This window comes from Ranitomeya variabilis, chromosome 7 (genome assembly GCF_051348905.1).
Source record: "Ranitomeya variabilis isolate aRanVar5 chromosome 7, aRanVar5.hap1, whole genome shotgun sequence".
Classification (NCBI taxonomy): domain Eukaryota; kingdom Metazoa; phylum Chordata; class Amphibia; order Anura; family Dendrobatidae; genus Ranitomeya; species Ranitomeya variabilis.
In genome coordinates, this window is record NC_135238.1 from 4793016 (window position 1) to 4810681 (window position 17666).

Sequence of the window (17666 nt, forward strand, 5' to 3'; positions counted from 1 at the left end):
AGGACAACACCATTTGCATAGCCAGACTTCCGGGGCACACAGGTTACAGAGAAGAGCCGCTAATGTGCAGAGACGAGCTGTATGCTATGCCCACAGTTGGGCAAAGTATAATGCGCAGGCGCAACATTAGACTTAACTGCGCAGGCGCGAAACACTATGCAAACGCCGGGAAGAAATTACTTAGGGAAAAGCAAGAGGTGGGGGAGAAACAGCGAATTCACAACGCCCATTTGACCAGACCGCCGTGATTGACAGGTGAAAACGGCGACTTTACTAAGGTATTTTGGCAGCAAAGGTGGGGAACCAGGGGACAATAAGGACAGTTATAAAGCACAGCTCAGGCCCTATTTAAAGCTATTTTTAGCTCATATTGAAAAAAACGGGGTGACAGGTTCCCTTTAAGCACCTTCACATCCACCAAACTTGGCTGTATTAAATGGTAGAAAATATCTGTACTGAAGGATGATAGAACTCAACACTGCACACTTCAATGCAACAATGGTATAGAAAGGGAAAGGGGAGAGATGGCTCACAAATCACCGGAACACTGCAGTCACGGCGAGGTGTCATCACACGGAAAACGCCCGAGTCAATGCTCCGCAGGAAGATCCAAAGAAAACAGAAGATCCAGCCATGAGGGAAAACAATGGTCAAACTTCATATTTATTAAAGTTTGCTAAAAAACATACTTGAGTATAAAGAAACGTAATCCACATAGGACATCAGACCTACGCGTTTCGGCAGAAATCATGATATTACTCACTTTACATGCAGTGCCACAGGTGAGACCTTCCTCCTCACATTCACTCCATTTGTCATTTATTTAATAGGATGTGGGTGGCAGCTGGAACACGTCAGCAGGACTACCCAACCACTACACAGGCCACTCAACGCACGCAGAGCCATTATCACCATGGGACTCTCGCTACACTGGTCAAGGCACTGCATCCTAGCCCATGGGAAGATAGACAGTGTTAGGGTATGTTTCCACGTTCAGGAAACGCTGCGTTTTTGACGCTGCGTTTTTCCACAGCGTCAAAAACGCAGCGTCCAGATGTTACAGCATAGTGGATGGGATTCCATGAAATCCAGACTCCACTATGCGTTAAAAAACGCATGCGTTTTTGCCGCGAAAACGCATGCGTTGTGCATTTTTTCTAAACGCAGCATGTTGCTACTATGAGCAAAACACGCAGGTACACTGCAGGTGACCTGCCAGTGATCTCAGGTGCAGTTTTGGTCAGGATTTTACTTGCATAAAATCCTGACCAAAGCCTGATGCAATCCTGAACGTGGAAACATACCCTTAGCGTCATACCTGACAACTCATCCAACTGACCTCCCGATAGGCTCAAAGTTCTCAGGAAAAAATACATTTATTGGATGCATCGTCTGAAAACAATAAAACCCTGGGTCTCAATAAAATAACAGAAATATTCATCTAATACACTGTAATTACGTTCTGTCCCTGACACAATAACCCTTTTACCAAATAGTCCCTATACACCATAGCATTCCAATCTAACTCCCATCTATCCTGCAAAAAAAAAATCACAATTTCCAAACGAGCTAACAGCTTCCAGGAGATCTCTGTGACAATGTCCTTTACCTACGTTATTACCCTGGTCATCACCCAACTACCAGAAATTATCAACCGGCACCCTTGGTTATAGAGAAAGCAGAAAAACCCAGTTCACAGATGAAGTCCAAATAAGTGTATTTTATTTTCCAAGGTACGTGAAGCAAAGATTAAAATTGTGTGTTCACAAAAAGGAAAATATAGGCATCTTTCTTTAGAGGTAGTGGGGATTGACTAGAGGTCATCCTGTCCTTCCCAGTGTAGGGCTTATCGTCAGGGTCAGCAGGCAGGGATTAGGTTCCTGCTCGGCGATAGGTGCAGAACTTATATAGGGATGTTAGGGCACGCAGGGTGACTTTAGATCTGCCTAGGGGTCTCCACTCCCCTCTTCCCTAGTGTTGGGTTCCCTTCCCCTTATCCCTTCACGTTGCACTTAGTCTTTCCTACATTGTGCTTGACATTAGCTGGGAGATAAGTGGCTGTAAGAAACAGCAGATCTCTCTCATGGTCTTACAGCTGAGCTGAGGGGGATGTCTATAGGAAACAAAGAGCACTCACTCACCAGCATCTGATGTGGGGGGTCGCAGCACGTGTACATAGAGGGGTGCCTCATATCAGCTCATACATATATTGATATCTGGTGGATTTCTCTCCATTTTGCTTCATACCGGACATTGGGGGAAAGTGTTCATTTTACAGATGGTTTCAGAACCTCATGAGGGGTTAGCGAGGGCAGAAGTGTAGGGGAGTGTGGATATGGGTGTGATGTGCACCTTGGGCTGGGAAAACACCTCTATCAGTAGTATCACATGATATCATAATTATCACAGTCTCTATGGAGGAGGAGGCGGTTATCACTATGTAGAGGGCACTGCAGCGGCTGGAAGCATTCTGGACCTCTCGTGTGATTATAACAAGTGACCGATATCTGGACACATTTTTTCGGCTCCTATCACTCCGCCTAGATTGTGCAGTGAATGATATATATTATTGCCCAGGCAGAGTAGGGTTAATCCTATCTCAGGTGCAATAAGATCTCTGCATACTTCCCCTTTGTACCTTGGACAGGAACTTTACAGGACTTGGAATTTTCTTATTTTCTTCATGTTTCCTGCAGTGCGGGATCTGCAAGAAAGACGTTACTGACAACCACAGAAGATCCAGCTGCAAATACAGCAAAAAGGGAGACTCCTATGTCCTCACTTCGACCACCGAGACTGACATGAAGCCCATAAAGGTCAGTGGCCATCAGAATTAATGACCTAAAAAAGCAAAGCGGAACATCACAGACCTCAGAGAAGATCAGGGAGGAAAATGTGGAGCTATGTAAGGAAATGCTTTAAGAAAAGCTCACCACCTAATCCAAAAGAAAAACCAAATGCAGAGACTGAGAATAAAGGTGAACAAACTCAACAATCAAAGATACAACCTGGGAATGAAGCGCTGATAACATCACCTCCATCAACAAAGTCACCAGATGGCCAGAAGCCACAGACTGACCCCAATACACCATCAGATCTACAAACTGGGAATGAAACGCCGATAACATCACCTCCATCACCTCCATCACCAGATGGCCAGAAGCCACAGACTGACCCCAATACACCATCAGATCTACAAACTGGGAAGGAAGAGCTGATAACATCACCTCCATCACCAGATGGCCAGAAGCCACAGACTGACCCCAATACACCATCAGATCGACAAACTGGGAATGAACCGCCGATAACATCACCTCCACCACCAAAGTCACCAGATGGCCCGAAGCCACAGACTGACCCCAATACACCATCAGAGTCACAAACTGGGAATGAAACGCCGATAACATCACCTCCATCACCTCCATCACCAGATGGCCAGAAGCCACAGACTGACCCCAATACACCATCAGATCGACAAACTGGGAATGAACCGCCGATAACATCACCTCCACCACCAAAGTCACCAGATGGCCCGAAGCCACAGACTGACCCCAATACACCATCAGATCTACAAACTGGGAATGAAACGCCGATAACATCACCTCCATCACCTCCATCACCAGATGGCCAGAAGCCACAGACTGACCCCAATACACCATCAGAGTCACAAACTGGGAATGAAACGCCGATAACATCACCTCCATCACCTCCATCACCAGATGGCCAGAAGCCACAGACTGACCCCAATACACCATCAGATCTACAAACTGGGAATGAAACGCCGATAACATCACCTCCATCACCTCCATCACCAGATGGCCAGAAGCCACAGACTGACCCCAATACACCATCAGATCTACAAACTGGGAATGAAATGCCGATAACATCACCTCCATCACCTCCATCACCAGATGGCCAGAAGCCACAGACTGACCCCAATACACCATCAGATCTACAAACTGGGAATGAAATGCCGATAACATCACCTCCATCACCTCCATCACCAGATGGCCAGAAGCCACAGACAGAACCCAATACACCATCAGATCTACAAACTGGGAATGAAATGCCGATAACATCACCTCCATCACCTCCATCACCAGATGGCCAGAAGCCACAGACAGAACCCAATACACCATCAGATCTACAAACTGGGAATGAAACGCCGATAACATCACCTCCATCACCTCCATCACCAGATGGCCAGAAGCCACAGACTGACCCCAATACACCATCAGATCTACAAACTGGGAAGTGTCAGGTGGACATAACTCCACTATCAGAGACACCGCAAAAAGGAAACAGCGAAAAAGATGAAACAACAACACAAGACCAAGAGAAGAAAGCAAAGCGAGGGTCAGGTCTAAGGTAGGTGTAAGAAGCTGCATTGTCCGCTCCTCATGGCGTTTTAGACTTTTTTTTATTGTATCAACAAAATTTATTGATGCAATAGATCAGACAACCAGACTCAATGGCTAATAATATAAGGTTTAATGTAAGGTGTGTTGTCGGGTCACATGTCACTATATCATATCAGTGATGTCAGCACCGAGGTTGGGGCTGACAACCTCATGTATACAGGCTGGTTGTCAGCCGTAATGGAATATTTGTAGTACATAGTGTGTGGATTTCATGTGCACAGTTAATGGAGTATGTAAGGAAATTACCTGACTATATTCTTACTGAAGTGTATGAGGAAGTTACCGGAGTTTTCTGAGTTATTTGCTCGTTATCGTGTTGGGTAATTCTCAGGTTGGACATTTCCTTAACGCTCCCAGCACAAAGTCCAGTCCAGGATGGATTGGTTTATGTCAGTGCTGGAATGTCAGATATGAGAGATACGGAGGACACGGTCAGGTCGCTCTCCTGTATATTAGGGACTTATGAATACGGTCACATCCATGTGTAGCTGACATTACAGGGTGGTTGTACTGATAGAGCCACAGAGAGCTGCCGTCCGGTCATGGGGCCATAGAAGTTCCTGGTGTAGCAGAGGTTTTAGTTGTTAGTCCCAGTCCTCGGTCATCATCTGCTCAGTCCGGCGTGTGCTCCGGAGCCACCAGGGCTGTAACCTCCTCAGTCTTTGCGCCTCGTCCTCCCGTCACCAATGATCGCCCTTAAGTGTAACAATTGTTATTAATTAGCCAGATATCGTATGTACGGTGTCGGATGAGGAGCACAGGGTCCAGTGGAGAACATCGTATTCGGTGACCAGTAATATACAAATATATAAAAATAAGACATGATAAAGTCTGCGAGGAGGACGAGGAGGATGGGGAGGAGGACAGCAATGGGCACATCACGATGAAGCGTGTGATACTAAATATCACAGATTTATTTCCTTCTTCTTATCACTATGTGGACTACATTAGATTTCATGGATGACGTCAGCACAACAAGAGATGTAGTTGGTTCACCTCTTGCCGGCCGCCCACTGTAGACAAACATCGGTGCTCGGAGGGCTCTATTCAGCACTGATGTTTGTCTAGGGACGGCGGTCTTGCAGTGCTCACGGCCCCCATAGTCTTGCAAGCACTGTGACTCCGGTGCAGAGCAGTAGATCTGACAAGTGACATTGGATCAGGTCCCAATGATGTTAACCCTTTGCTATCTTGCAAATGCCGAGATCAATAGTGATCGCGACATTTAGAAGATAATGAGAGATCGCTCTCCTTCACTTACCTCTCTGGCGCCTCCTGTGACGTGATCATGGGGCAGCCGATGGTTGTCATGACGACCTCTGTGTCTGACAGGTATGGTGGCCTGTTAGACTCAGCCTGCAGCTGAGTCTAAGGCTACTTTCACACTAGTGTCGGTACGGGGCTGTCACGCTGCGTCAGCCCGACATACCGACGCATACTGTGAAAAAAAGCCCGACGTGGGCAGTCTTATGACGCTTCCGCTGCCCCATTGCAAGGTCCGGGGAGGAGGGGGCGGAGTTTCAGCCGCGCATGCTCGGTCGAAAATGGCGGACTAGAAGCACAAAAAAAGTTACATGTAACTTTTTTTTTTGGCGGCGGTGCGCCAAAACATGACGCAACCGTCGCACGACGGATGTGACGTGTGGCAATGCATCGGTAATGTAAGTCTAGGGGGGAAAAACACATCCTGCAGAAAACTTTGCAGGATGTGTTTTTTCCCCTAAACGACGCATTGCGACGTCCGCCGAAAAACGCTAGTGTGAAAGTAGCCTTAGGCTGGAATCACACCAGCGTCCAGCTTAGGATGTGATATGCTAATGACCCTCGGTTCCTGCTCTGCTGTGAGCGTTATCCGAGTGTCCGTGCTCCATTATCTCGCATCAGAGAATGGCAGCACAGGGGCGCAGAAGACGGAGAAGGTCATCTCTCCATCTCCTCCATGGCCTGACTCGCTGTACATCAGAGTTCACTGGGGTGACATCCGAGTGCAGTCCAATACTTCACTCGCACCCATAGACTTGTATGGGAACGAGGTTCGGGCATCTCAGCCTTCAGGAGTAATCTCCAATACAGGGATAGATAGGGGCCCCTGGCTTCAGGCTCAGACTAGGGGCCCATGCCATCCCCCAGACACACTGTAACACATTCATTGCTACTTTTTTTCTGCAAACCACAAATGGCGCAAAAAACGTCACTACACCTGTAGATAAATTCCCAAAGGGGTATAATTTACAAAATGGGGTCACTTCAGGGGGGATTCTGCTGTTTAAGCACTTATGGACTCTGTATACGGAATCTGCAAACTATTCTAGTAAAATCTGTGCTCCAGGAGGCAAATAGCGCTCCGTCCCTCCCGAGTCTCTCCGTATGGCTAAGCAGTACTGTACCGCCACATATGGGGTATCGCCACATTCAGTAGAAATTGTGTGACAAACTTTGATGCCACTTTTACCCATTTCCCAGTGAGAAAATGTAAAATATGGGGCTAAATCAATTTTTTTTGTGATAAAAATGTAATTATTTTTTCTTCACTGCCCAATGATATAAAATTCTGTGACACACGCGTGTTGTCAACATGAGCACTGCATCCCTAGATGAATTCATTGAGAGGTGTAGTTTGTAAACTCGGGGGCTCTCCCGGCGGGTCATGGCAGCTGCAAACCATAACAGTAACATCTGCCCTGTAATATGGCGCTCCCTCCCTTCTGAGACCACATATGGGGTATCAGTGTACTCAGGAGAAATTGCACAACAAATTGTATGGTCCTTTTTTTTCGCTGCCCTTGTGAAAATAAAAATTTTGGGGCTAAAATAACATATTTGTAAAAAAAAAATGTGTTTTTGAATTTTCATGGCTCAACAATATAAAGTTCTGTGAAGCCCCCGGGTGTTTAAGGTGCTCACTATATCTACATCTAGTTTCCAAAATGGGGTCACTTGTTGGGGGTTTCCACTGTTTAGGCACATCGGGGGCTCTCCAAACACGACATGGTGTCCGCTATTGACTCCAGACAATTTTGCATTGCAAAAGTGAAATGGCGCTCCTTCCCTTCCGAGCCCTGACACATACCCAGTGGTTTATCCCCACATATTGGATATCGGTGTACTCAGGAGAAATTTCACAACAAATTGTATGGTCCATTTTATCTTGTTACCCTTGTAAAAATATAAAAATCGGGGGCTAAATTAACATTTTTGTGGGAAAAGTAAAACTTTTATTTTTTCCTTCCCTATTCCATAACTTCCTGTGAAGCACCTGAAGGGTTAGTAATCTTCTTGAATCTGGTTTTGACACCTTGAGGGGTGCAGTTTTTAGAATGGTGTCACATCTGTCATATAGACCCCCCAAATTCATTTCTAATGTGATGTGGTCTCGTCCCTAAAAAAATGGTTTTGTAAATTTTTGTTGTAAAAATGAGAAATCGCTGGTCAACTTTTAACCCTTATAATTTCCTATTAAAAAAAATTATATTTCCAAAATTGTGCTGATGAAAAGTAGACATGTGGGAAATGTTACTTATTTAGTATATAATATGACATATCTCTGATTTAAGGGAATAAAAATTAAAAGTGTAAAAATAGCAAAATGTTCTAACTTTTTGACAAATATCCGATATTTTCAGAAATAAACACAAGTCATATCAAAAAATGTTACCGCGATCATGAAGCACAATTTGTCCTGAAAAAAACAGTCTCAGAATCATTCGAATCCGTTGAAGCGTTCCAGAGTTATGACCTCATAAAGTGACAGTGGTCAGAGTTGTATAAATTGGCCCGGACACTAAGGTGAAAACAGGCTGTGGCGCGAAAGGGTTAATAAAATGGTGAAAGAGGACGGTGTGGGCAAGAGCTGTTTTATTTTTTTAACAAAGTATTTTAGTTTTTGTAACCCTTTATTGCAGCATTAGTAATGGAGGTATCTGACAGACACTTCTAAGTTATCATCGCCGGAGCTTAGCGTCAGCCGCCATTGTTTTATCTCCTCAAATTTGACCCCCTTACTATTATTTTATTGCTTAAGGAACTGGGGTATTTGGAAGGAGTAGTTACCCCCAGAAACAGACCATCTGATGTGATAGGTTGTGCCAGGAGCAGCTGCAGCCATTATTTTTAGATTATGAAGTAATCAGCATCTAAGGGCCTTCCCATCCCGGGAGGACCACTGACTGGTGGTGGATTTGTATTGACTGGTTATCAAAATCTGCGGGGACCAAAAAAACTAATAAATAAATGAGGTTGTTTCACATGTAACCAGGGGTTCAAGAAGGCGCAAATTCCTTGCTTCAATTCTAAAGACACAGAAATAAATTGTCCCAGTATAGCGGATACAGAGGGCTCGATTCTGGATCAATGGAGAGTGACATACCGCCTAGGCATTATTAGACCTCAGGTGTTTCTCCCATGTAATGCACGGGACCATAAACCACCAATCACTGATATCACACCAATGGTGCTTTACTAGATCTGTGGAACATTTGTCGCCACCTTCATTGAGCAAAACATTCCCAGAAAAACGCAGCAGGAATAACACAATGTAATGGGTCTCATAGTATGTAATGGCACAGTATGATATTGGCATGCCAATAAGGCACTACCAGTGACCACCGTAATTCAAAGCTGACCCATAGCACACATATTAACCAGTAGGTATCTCAGCCCTAGGGTTTAGGTGGCATCAGTCCTTTATTTTGGTTAGAGGGTGGGGAATCATTTTCCACCTTTTTACAAGTGTGAGAGTGATGGCGCTGCTCACAGGGTCTAATCTCTCCATGATGGGTGTGCTCCTCTCTCAGAGCGGTGATCTTCTCAGTGGAGAAGGACGATGATATGAAGAGTCTGGAGAATTGGACGAGAAACATCATCCCTGACTGCGAACTCATCAATCCAACTGCCATCGAAGACTGGAAATCGGTGGTGGAGGACTCCGCCATAGTCATAGTCTACACCACTTCATCCTCTTATGAAAGATTCATGGGGAAGATGGGAGAGTACATGGATCACTGGAAAGGTTGGTATTAGGACAGAAGGAAGTGAAAGATATAGACTGATCCATAATTATGTGTCTTTCCTCTCCTTCTGATGTTCATCTTTCCAGGATATGAGAAAGTGATTGTGGTGATTGGGGACATCCAGACATCAGAGAATGAGGTGAGATCGGAGTGGGATGGTGGCCTCTGTCCTCAGTGGGAACTGCACTTATTCACAAAGACAGAGCGGCAGTGGATTCGTCAAGACCCCCAAATGCAGGGGATGTTGAGGAAGATACGGAAGATCAAGGACATTGTACTTAGAGGTGAGTGAAGGACATCACTGTATGGGGAGAAATGGAGAGGCCCTGTTGATGGTTTCCTTGTGCCCTCGTGATGTGATGGTGATTGGGGTGGGGAGTCCTAACCATGAAGCTCAGACCTGGGAATGATGGTATTCTATATTTCTCCCTTTTCTTTTGTCTCATTTACTTTTATTTGATGCTGTCCAAGGTCCATCTTCTTCATAGACGATGTTCCTCTCTCATTCTCTACTTTCCAGATTACCAGGAGGACATAACGTTAAAGGGAAAAAAGAAGATCCATGTGAAACTTGTTTCTATGTCAGATAACCACAAGAACAAGAACAAAGTAGGTTTACTGCACATTATACTGTATATCCTGCAGTTGTTACCTACTGCGCTCAATGCCAAGCAGTGGCTGCAAAAGCAAATGCAATGCTAAGGTGCAGGAAATCCTGGGAACCCAAAAATAATTGACAAGACCTGCAACTATAGAAAGTGCATGTGGTATTATGTATGTGTGGAGACGGCTCCAGCAGACAGGGAAGGATTCTTTATACAGTAGTAAGAGCAGTTACACTACAGAATACCAAGTGACAAGTTTCATAGAAGTAAATGAAGATAATGGCAGTCCAAAAAGGTGGTGCTCTAACACAGTCTTATCTCTTATAATAAATCTGTAGGCCCTCTGTAGCACGTAGAAGTGATATTGATGGTTTCATGGTTTGTTCAGTAACTTAGATCTTCTGATAGAATACAGTATCAACATAAAAAAAGAAATCTAACTAAAATAATAATCTAAAATAAATATTTGGTGAAATATATAGAAAGCCAAACCTATAGAATAGAGACATAGAGGCTGATATATGTAAAGGACCAATATGGCTGAATTAAGGACAAATCCCTTATGGGCTATAAAGGATCATTCATAGATCATTACTACAGGTGTGAGCCAATCACAACCCATGCGGCGGCTCCAGAGGACCATGTCCTGATAGAGCGTCAGCGCTCCTTTTACTTATATCTATAAATAAGGCATATATCATGTGTCCCGCAGAGAGATGTGTAAGCGTGAAGCTGTGCCATAAGTATGGACTGTAACACTAATGCCGGCACCCCTGCATGGTTCTCCTTTTCTCCTCCATACAGTGACGCCGAGATACTCACCGGCCAGCTGCGCAGTGAGCTCCCCATTTTCTGCTTCCAGGTCCTGTGCATGCCGCATGTTAGCAGCGGGTTAGTCAGCGTGATGTCCACAATGTGTAATAATTATAGGGGATAATTCAGGAGACTCTTTGCGTGGAACAAGACAACAGGACACAGTTTTATAAGTGGTAAAGTCTATATTATCACACGGTGATTCAAGCAGAGAAACTCAAGTCCACAACACTTGGTGCAAATAATAAACGCAGCTTAGCAGTCAATAGGAAACTTCAGAGGTAGATGCAAACAAACAGAAAGTCTATGAAGCACAGTTATTCTTGAGGAAACTTGACACGAATAGATCCTTGACTTAGTCCAGACACAGATAGATATGCTATTAGGCAGTTCAAATCATATCTTAGCTCAACCAGGGAGGCCTGGTTAATAGTCTCAGGTTTTGCAGAGCAGCAAACAGCTTACATGTCCAGAAAATGCAGATGGAAGTAACACGAGCAGCAGATGAAGGAGGATTACTGAACACTGGTGTATGCAGCAGGAACTCAGAGCAGAGTGGCAGGATCTCCAACACAGGTTCACAGGAGCAGGTGCAGGTGCAAGGCCAGGGAGTAATCAGGAGCTGGATGCAAAGCAGAATACTCTAGCACAGACTGAAGGCTGGGGTGGAGTTTTATAGCAGGAAGACAAGTGCACATGAGACCAAAGACGCCATGTTGGAAAAGGGCAGTAATGCACAAAAGGTAAAAAATCTACAGAGTCCTGACATTACTCCCTCCTTAGAAGCGGCCTCAGGACGATCCTGGACCTGGTTTCTCAGGGAATCTCTGATGAAAACGAGAAATCTTCTGTTGGGCATTGATGTTTTCCACAGGTTCCCAAGAGTCTTCCTGAGGGGGATATCCTTGCCATCTTATCAGATATTGGAGCCGATTCCTGCGAATCCTGGAATCAATAATTTCCTCCACCACAAATTGTTCTTGCCCATCAATCACCACAGGCTGCGGAGGTGGCACAACACGTCCCTGGAAGGTATTAGGAGATACAGGCTTTAGTAAAGATACATAAAAACTGGATGTACCTTCATTGTCCTAGGCAGCTTCAGCCAGCAGGCCACAGAGCTCACAATACTATTGATCTTGAAAGGGCCAATGAATTTCTGTCCAAGTTTTTGTGAAGGAACATTTAACTTCAGATTCTTAGTTGCTAACCACACGGAATCAATTTGCATGGGCACCTCCTCCACTTCCCGAGATGTTTTACCTGCAGGCTCTTTGGAAGGAAGGGAAAAATTAGAAATACGGTTATATGCAGCAAATTTCTCCTGCCTACGCTCAGTAAGGCGAATGTCTATGCGAACACAATGCTGTATAAATGTCTCTAGCTCTTGTGGTGACTCAGAGCGGGCTAGTTCATCTTTTACAATACTAGACAGACCCCTTTTAAAAATAGGCAATTGTGCATAACTGTCCCAATTGGTATCTACCGCCAATCTCCTGAATTCAGTGGCATACTCAATAACAGAACGTTTAGCCTGGCGTAAAGACAATAAAGCAGATTCAGCAGTTGCACGGCGATTAGGGTCATCAAACATTAATGCCATAGCAGCCAAGAAATTATCCAAGTCATTTAACCGTGGGTCACGAAACTCAATCATCGGATTCACCCAGGCGAGTGCTCGTGAGGTCAGTAGCATTATTACACACAATACTTTGGATCTATCAGTAGGAAAACGGTCAGCATGCGCATCAAAATATAGCATACAATGATTTACAAAGCCACGAAATCTGTCGCGATCACCATTAAATCTGAATGGGGGCAACTTAGGTGGGCTAGATGGTGGCGGTTGCTCTGGGCAAAGCTCTGGGGTAAAGTCACTTGTGCAGCTATTTGCGTGCTTATGTCCTGAAAAGCCCATCCATACTGGGACTCTATGCCAGCAAGTTTGTTTTCATGGGCTGCCATGCGGGTGCTTAAGTCCTGCAAAGTCTGTCCAAACACTTGTTGATTGAGTTCAAAGCTTCCAAACTTCTTTTGCAGACCTTCCACATCTTTCTGCAGTGATCTAATTATGGAAAACACCTGCTCTAATCTGCTCTCTGCAGTCATTGTTCCAGCAGTCTCCTTTTTTTTATGGCTAGATTATCCTGTAATAATTATAGGGGATGATTCAGGAGACTCTTTGCGTGGAACAAGACAACAGGACACAGTTTTATAAGTGGTAAAGTCTATATTATCACACGGTGATTCAAGCAGGTGCAGAGAGAAACTCAAGTCCACAACACTTGGTGCAAATAATAAACGCAGCTTAGCAGTCTATAGGAAACTTCAGAGGTAGATGCAAACAAACAGAAAGTCTATGAAGCACAGTTATTCTTGAGGAAACTTGACACGAATAAGTCCTTGTCTTAGTCCAGACACAGATAGATATGCTATTAGGCAGTTCAAATCATATCTTAGCTCAACCAGGGAGGTCTGGGTAATAGTCTCAGGTTTTGCAGAGCAGAAACAGCTTACATGTCCAGCAAATGCAGATGGAAGTAACACGAGCAGCAGATGAAGGAGGATTACTGAACACTGGTGTATGCAGCAGGAACTCAGAGCAGAGTGGCAGGATCTCCAACACAGGTTCACAGGAGCAGGTGCAGGTGCAAGGCCAGGGAGTAATCAGGAGCTGGATGCCAAGCAGAATAATCTAGCACAGACTGAAGGCTGGGGTGGAGTTTTATAGCAGGAAGACAAGTGCACATGAGACCTGACACAACGAGCAACAGAGAATGTTCATTTATTAAGAATTAAGAACATCCAGCTTACAACATGAGAACAGGATCAATCTGGTTTCTGAGAGAGAGAGAGAGAGAGAGATCTGCTGTGACCTTCAGCTTCAGCTGCACACACTAGAATGTGCTCACAGGGAAGGGGGAGGAGGAACATCCTGTCTGTAAATGAGGACTCTCTTTTTTTGTTTTTAACTTTGTTGACATGTGAACAATATGCATGCAGATATATAAATCACATCATATTAAACAAACAATAGTTGTTGCAATACATACAGATCAATATGCATTAGGCCAACACCCCCACTCAACAACTACTTATTCTGTCAGTCCCATAGTGGTTCTCGATTCTTGGAACCTAGGTCGTGGCAATGGCTTGGTCAAAATATCAGCTAACATTTTATCAGTTTCACAATAAACAAACTGAATTACGCCACGATCTATTAAATCACGTAGATGATGACATCTGACGTCGATGTGCTTAGTTCTAGCACTGATCTTTTCACTGCATGCAAGTTTAATGCATTCTTGGTTGTCCTCATACATCACCGTTGGCTGAGTTAACGGTTTACCAAGATCATCCATCAGTTGTCTTAGCCAAATGATCTCCTGACTTGCATAGGCTGCGGATACATACTCAGCTTCTGTAGATGACAAAGCAACAGATACTTGTTTTCTACTAGACCAGGAGATTGAACTGTCTCCAAGTTTAAATATGTATCCGCTTGTGGATTTACGATCTTGCGAATCACCAGCCCAATCTGAGTCAACATAGCCGGTGAGTTTTAGATTTCCTGCTGCAGATATTTTTAAATTTACACCTTGTGTCCATTTCAAATATTGGAGAACTCTTTTAACGGCATTCCAGTCCTTTTGGCGCGGTTTCTCCACATATCTGCACAATATTCCAACTGCTGTTGTAATATCCGGTCGAGTCATAGTTGATATATATAGAAGTGCCCCCACTGCCTGTCGATATTTCTCATTGTTAGGCAACAGGTCACCTTCTTCCAGTTTCAGGTAGGATGATTCCATTGGCGTTGATACACCTTTGGCCTCCGTCATTCCGAACTGATCCAAAATTGAATCTTTGCACTTTGATTTAAAAGAAAACTTCCATCTACCTCTCTCTGGATGTGGATTCCTAGATAATATGTCACATTTCCTAGGTCTTTCGTTTCAAAATGCTGGTTCAAAATTTTAGTAATTTTCCCAATTTCAGCTTCTTCTTGATGAACTACAATTACATCGTCCACATATAAGAGAATATACATCCATTTTCCATCTGTATATCTCGTGTACAGGCATGGATCCGCTTGACCTCTTTTAAATCCTTCTTCTAACAAGACTTTGATCATTTTAGTGTTCCATGCTCTCGCCGATTGCTTAAGACCATAAAGAGATTTTTGTAGTTTGCAAACAAGGTTCTGTTCACCTTCCTTTATATAACCTTCAGGTTGAGTCATGTATAAGTCCTCCTCAATGTCACCATTTAAAAATGCAGTTTTGATATCCAAATGTCTGACAAACATCCTTTGTACTGCAGCTACCGCCAACAATGCTCTAAATGTTGTCTGCTTAGTGACCGGGGAAAAAGTAGCATCATAGTCTTCGCCATATTTTTGAGAATATCCTTTTGCGACCAACCTCGCTTTAAATCTGTGGACTTTACCTTCAGAATCATATTTGGTTTTAAATACCCATTTGCACTTAATTGCCTTTTTATCCTGTGGTAACTCAGTGAGTTTCCAAGTTTGAAGTTGATGAAGCGAGTTCATTTCTTCACTCACGGCATTGATCCACTTTGTTCTTTCATGGACGGGTAGTTTCTGCATTTCATCCCATGACTGTGGTTCTGACTCAGGCAGTGTCTTCACAACGTAGGATAAACGTTTAGCTGGTATTCCTTTGTTTGATCTTGACGACCGTCTAATTTCAGGTTCACTTAGGCCTTTTGTTGTTCCTTCAGTGGTTGAAGAGTCCAGCCAGACTTCTACATTCTTTTCTTCGTTGTCTTGTAATTGTGATTGAGATTGTTGTTGTTGCTTCATCTGGACTACTGGCATAATGTCATAAAACTTGGGTGACACGAAGTTTTCATCAAACACTACATCTTTTTTCTTGTTGTGACTTTGTTTGTCTCTGGGTGTAAAATTCTATAACCTTTCTGGGTTTCACTGTAGCCTACCAGGATGCCTTCCTGGGCATGAGATTCCCACTTAGTTCGTTTTTCTTTGGGAACATGTGCAAATGCTTTACTTCTGAAAATCCTTATGTGTTGTAGTTTTGGTTTTGTACCATTCCATTGCTCAAATTGAGTTTTCTCTGTCGCTTTACTTGGTAGTCTGTTCTGAAGATAACAAGCCGTCATAATAGCTTCGCCCCAATATACTGTAGGCAAATTTGCATCAAATATGGTTACGTTCACATTTGCGTTGTTGTGTGTTGCGTCGGCGACGCATCTGCGACGCAACGCCCAACGCATGCAAAACGCATGCAAAACGCATTGTTTTGTGACGCATGCATCCTTTTTTTGCTTGATTTTGGACGCACAAAAAATGCAACTTGCTGCGTCCTCTGCGCCCTGAAGCGTGCGCCGCAATGACGCATGCGTCACAAAACGCAAGTGCAACGCATGTCCATGCGCCCCCATGTTAAATATAGGGGCGCATGACGCATGCGTTGCCGCAGCGGCGCCCAACGCTGCGTCGCACAACGCTAATGTGAACGTAGCCTAACATACTCCTTGCGCTTTCACACAGTGTCCGGTTCCTTCTTTCTGCTACACCATTTTGCTCAGGGTTGTATGGTACAGTAGTTTGAAATATGATTCCATTTTTCTTTAGAATGCTCTGTGTTTCATTACTTGTATACTCAGTCCCATTATCTGCACGTAAAGTTTTTGGCATTCTTCCAAACTTGTTGTGTACTTCAGCTAGATATATTCCAAGTTTCTCTGGAACTTCATTTTTGCTGTGAAGTAAATAGACGACTGTATATCTTGAATTGTCATCAATAAATGTAAGAAAATATCTCTTCTTTCCAGGGGTCTGAGTACGCATTGGACCACAGATATCCGTGTGTACTAAATCTAGTGGTTGTTCTGTTCTTGTAGTACATTTCTTAGGAAAGGCCTTTCTGGACATTTTCCCTTTGATACAGCTGGAACACCTCATTGTCTGATTACATGAATCAATTGTAATATTGTCAGCTAATTGTTCTTTAAATAACTTTCTTATTGCTTCTGGGTCTCTATGCGCAAGTCGTCTGTGCCATACATGAATACAGTTCTTGTGCAGTTCTTGCTTAGCTGTGCATACACACTCTTTACATTTCAACTGATGCAGTTCATCTCTGATTTTTCCTTTTGCTAATGTGTGACCCTCTTTTGAGATGATGCAGCTATCTTCCTTAAATGTAACTTCATTACCCTGTTTTGTGAGCTTTTTCACAGATAACAGATTACTTTCAAGACTAGGCACATATAGTACATCTTTTACAATCAATATAACCGTCTCCTATGCCTTCTGAGTTCATGGACTGACCGTTCGCCATTATCACTTTCTCTGACTTACTTTGATTAAGTTTAGTAAAGAAGTCTCTGTCATTGGTCATGTGACTGGTTGCACCAGAATCTATACACCACGCATGCTTTGATTTAAATGCATTGACTGATGTGAATGCAGCTTCAGTATTTGCCGAATCATTGCTTTCAGATACAGCACTCTTAACTCTCTGTTGACTGTTTTGCTTTTTCAGCTGATTCATTTTAGCTTTCCAGACTCTGCATTCAGCCTTTAAATGACCTGGCTTCTTGCATACAAAACATTCACGTGTCTCTTTAGGGTGGTTTCTGCTGGTGGGCACATCATGTGTCTGTAAAGCAGTTTCCTTGTTACATAGCTTGCTGCTCACGTTTTCTGCCTTTCTCTTAAATTCATCTACAAGCTTTCCTCTGACGTACTCCAATGTCAGCTCATCATCTGGGCGTGCATCTAGTGCAGTTACAAGCGTGTCATAGCTTTCTGGGAGACCACTAAG

The 17666-nt window shown here is 43.8% G+C and overlaps 1 protein-coding gene across 3 annotated transcripts in view; it reads left to right on the forward strand.

The window, feature by feature from the left end:
- Positions 1-2486: 2486 nt before the first annotated feature.
- Positions 2487-17666, forward strand: part of LOC143785055 (uncharacterized) — a 37317-nt gene continuing 22137 nt past the window's right edge. For 2 of the 3 annotated variants that reach the window (XM_077273716.1, XM_077273717.1), the window contains exons 1-5: positions 2487-3227; positions 3411-4368; positions 9215-9429; positions 9517-9714; positions 9951-10039. In XM_077273716.1, the coding sequence (XP_077129831.1) occupies positions 2894-3227; positions 3411-4368; positions 9215-9429; positions 9517-9714; positions 9951-10039 (1794 nt within the window). In that variant the 5' untranslated portion in view covers positions 2487-2893. The remainder of the gene's footprint in view (positions 3228-3410; positions 4369-9214; positions 9430-9516; positions 9715-9950; positions 10040-17666) is intronic. The other variant, XM_077273718.1, reaches the window with a different exon arrangement.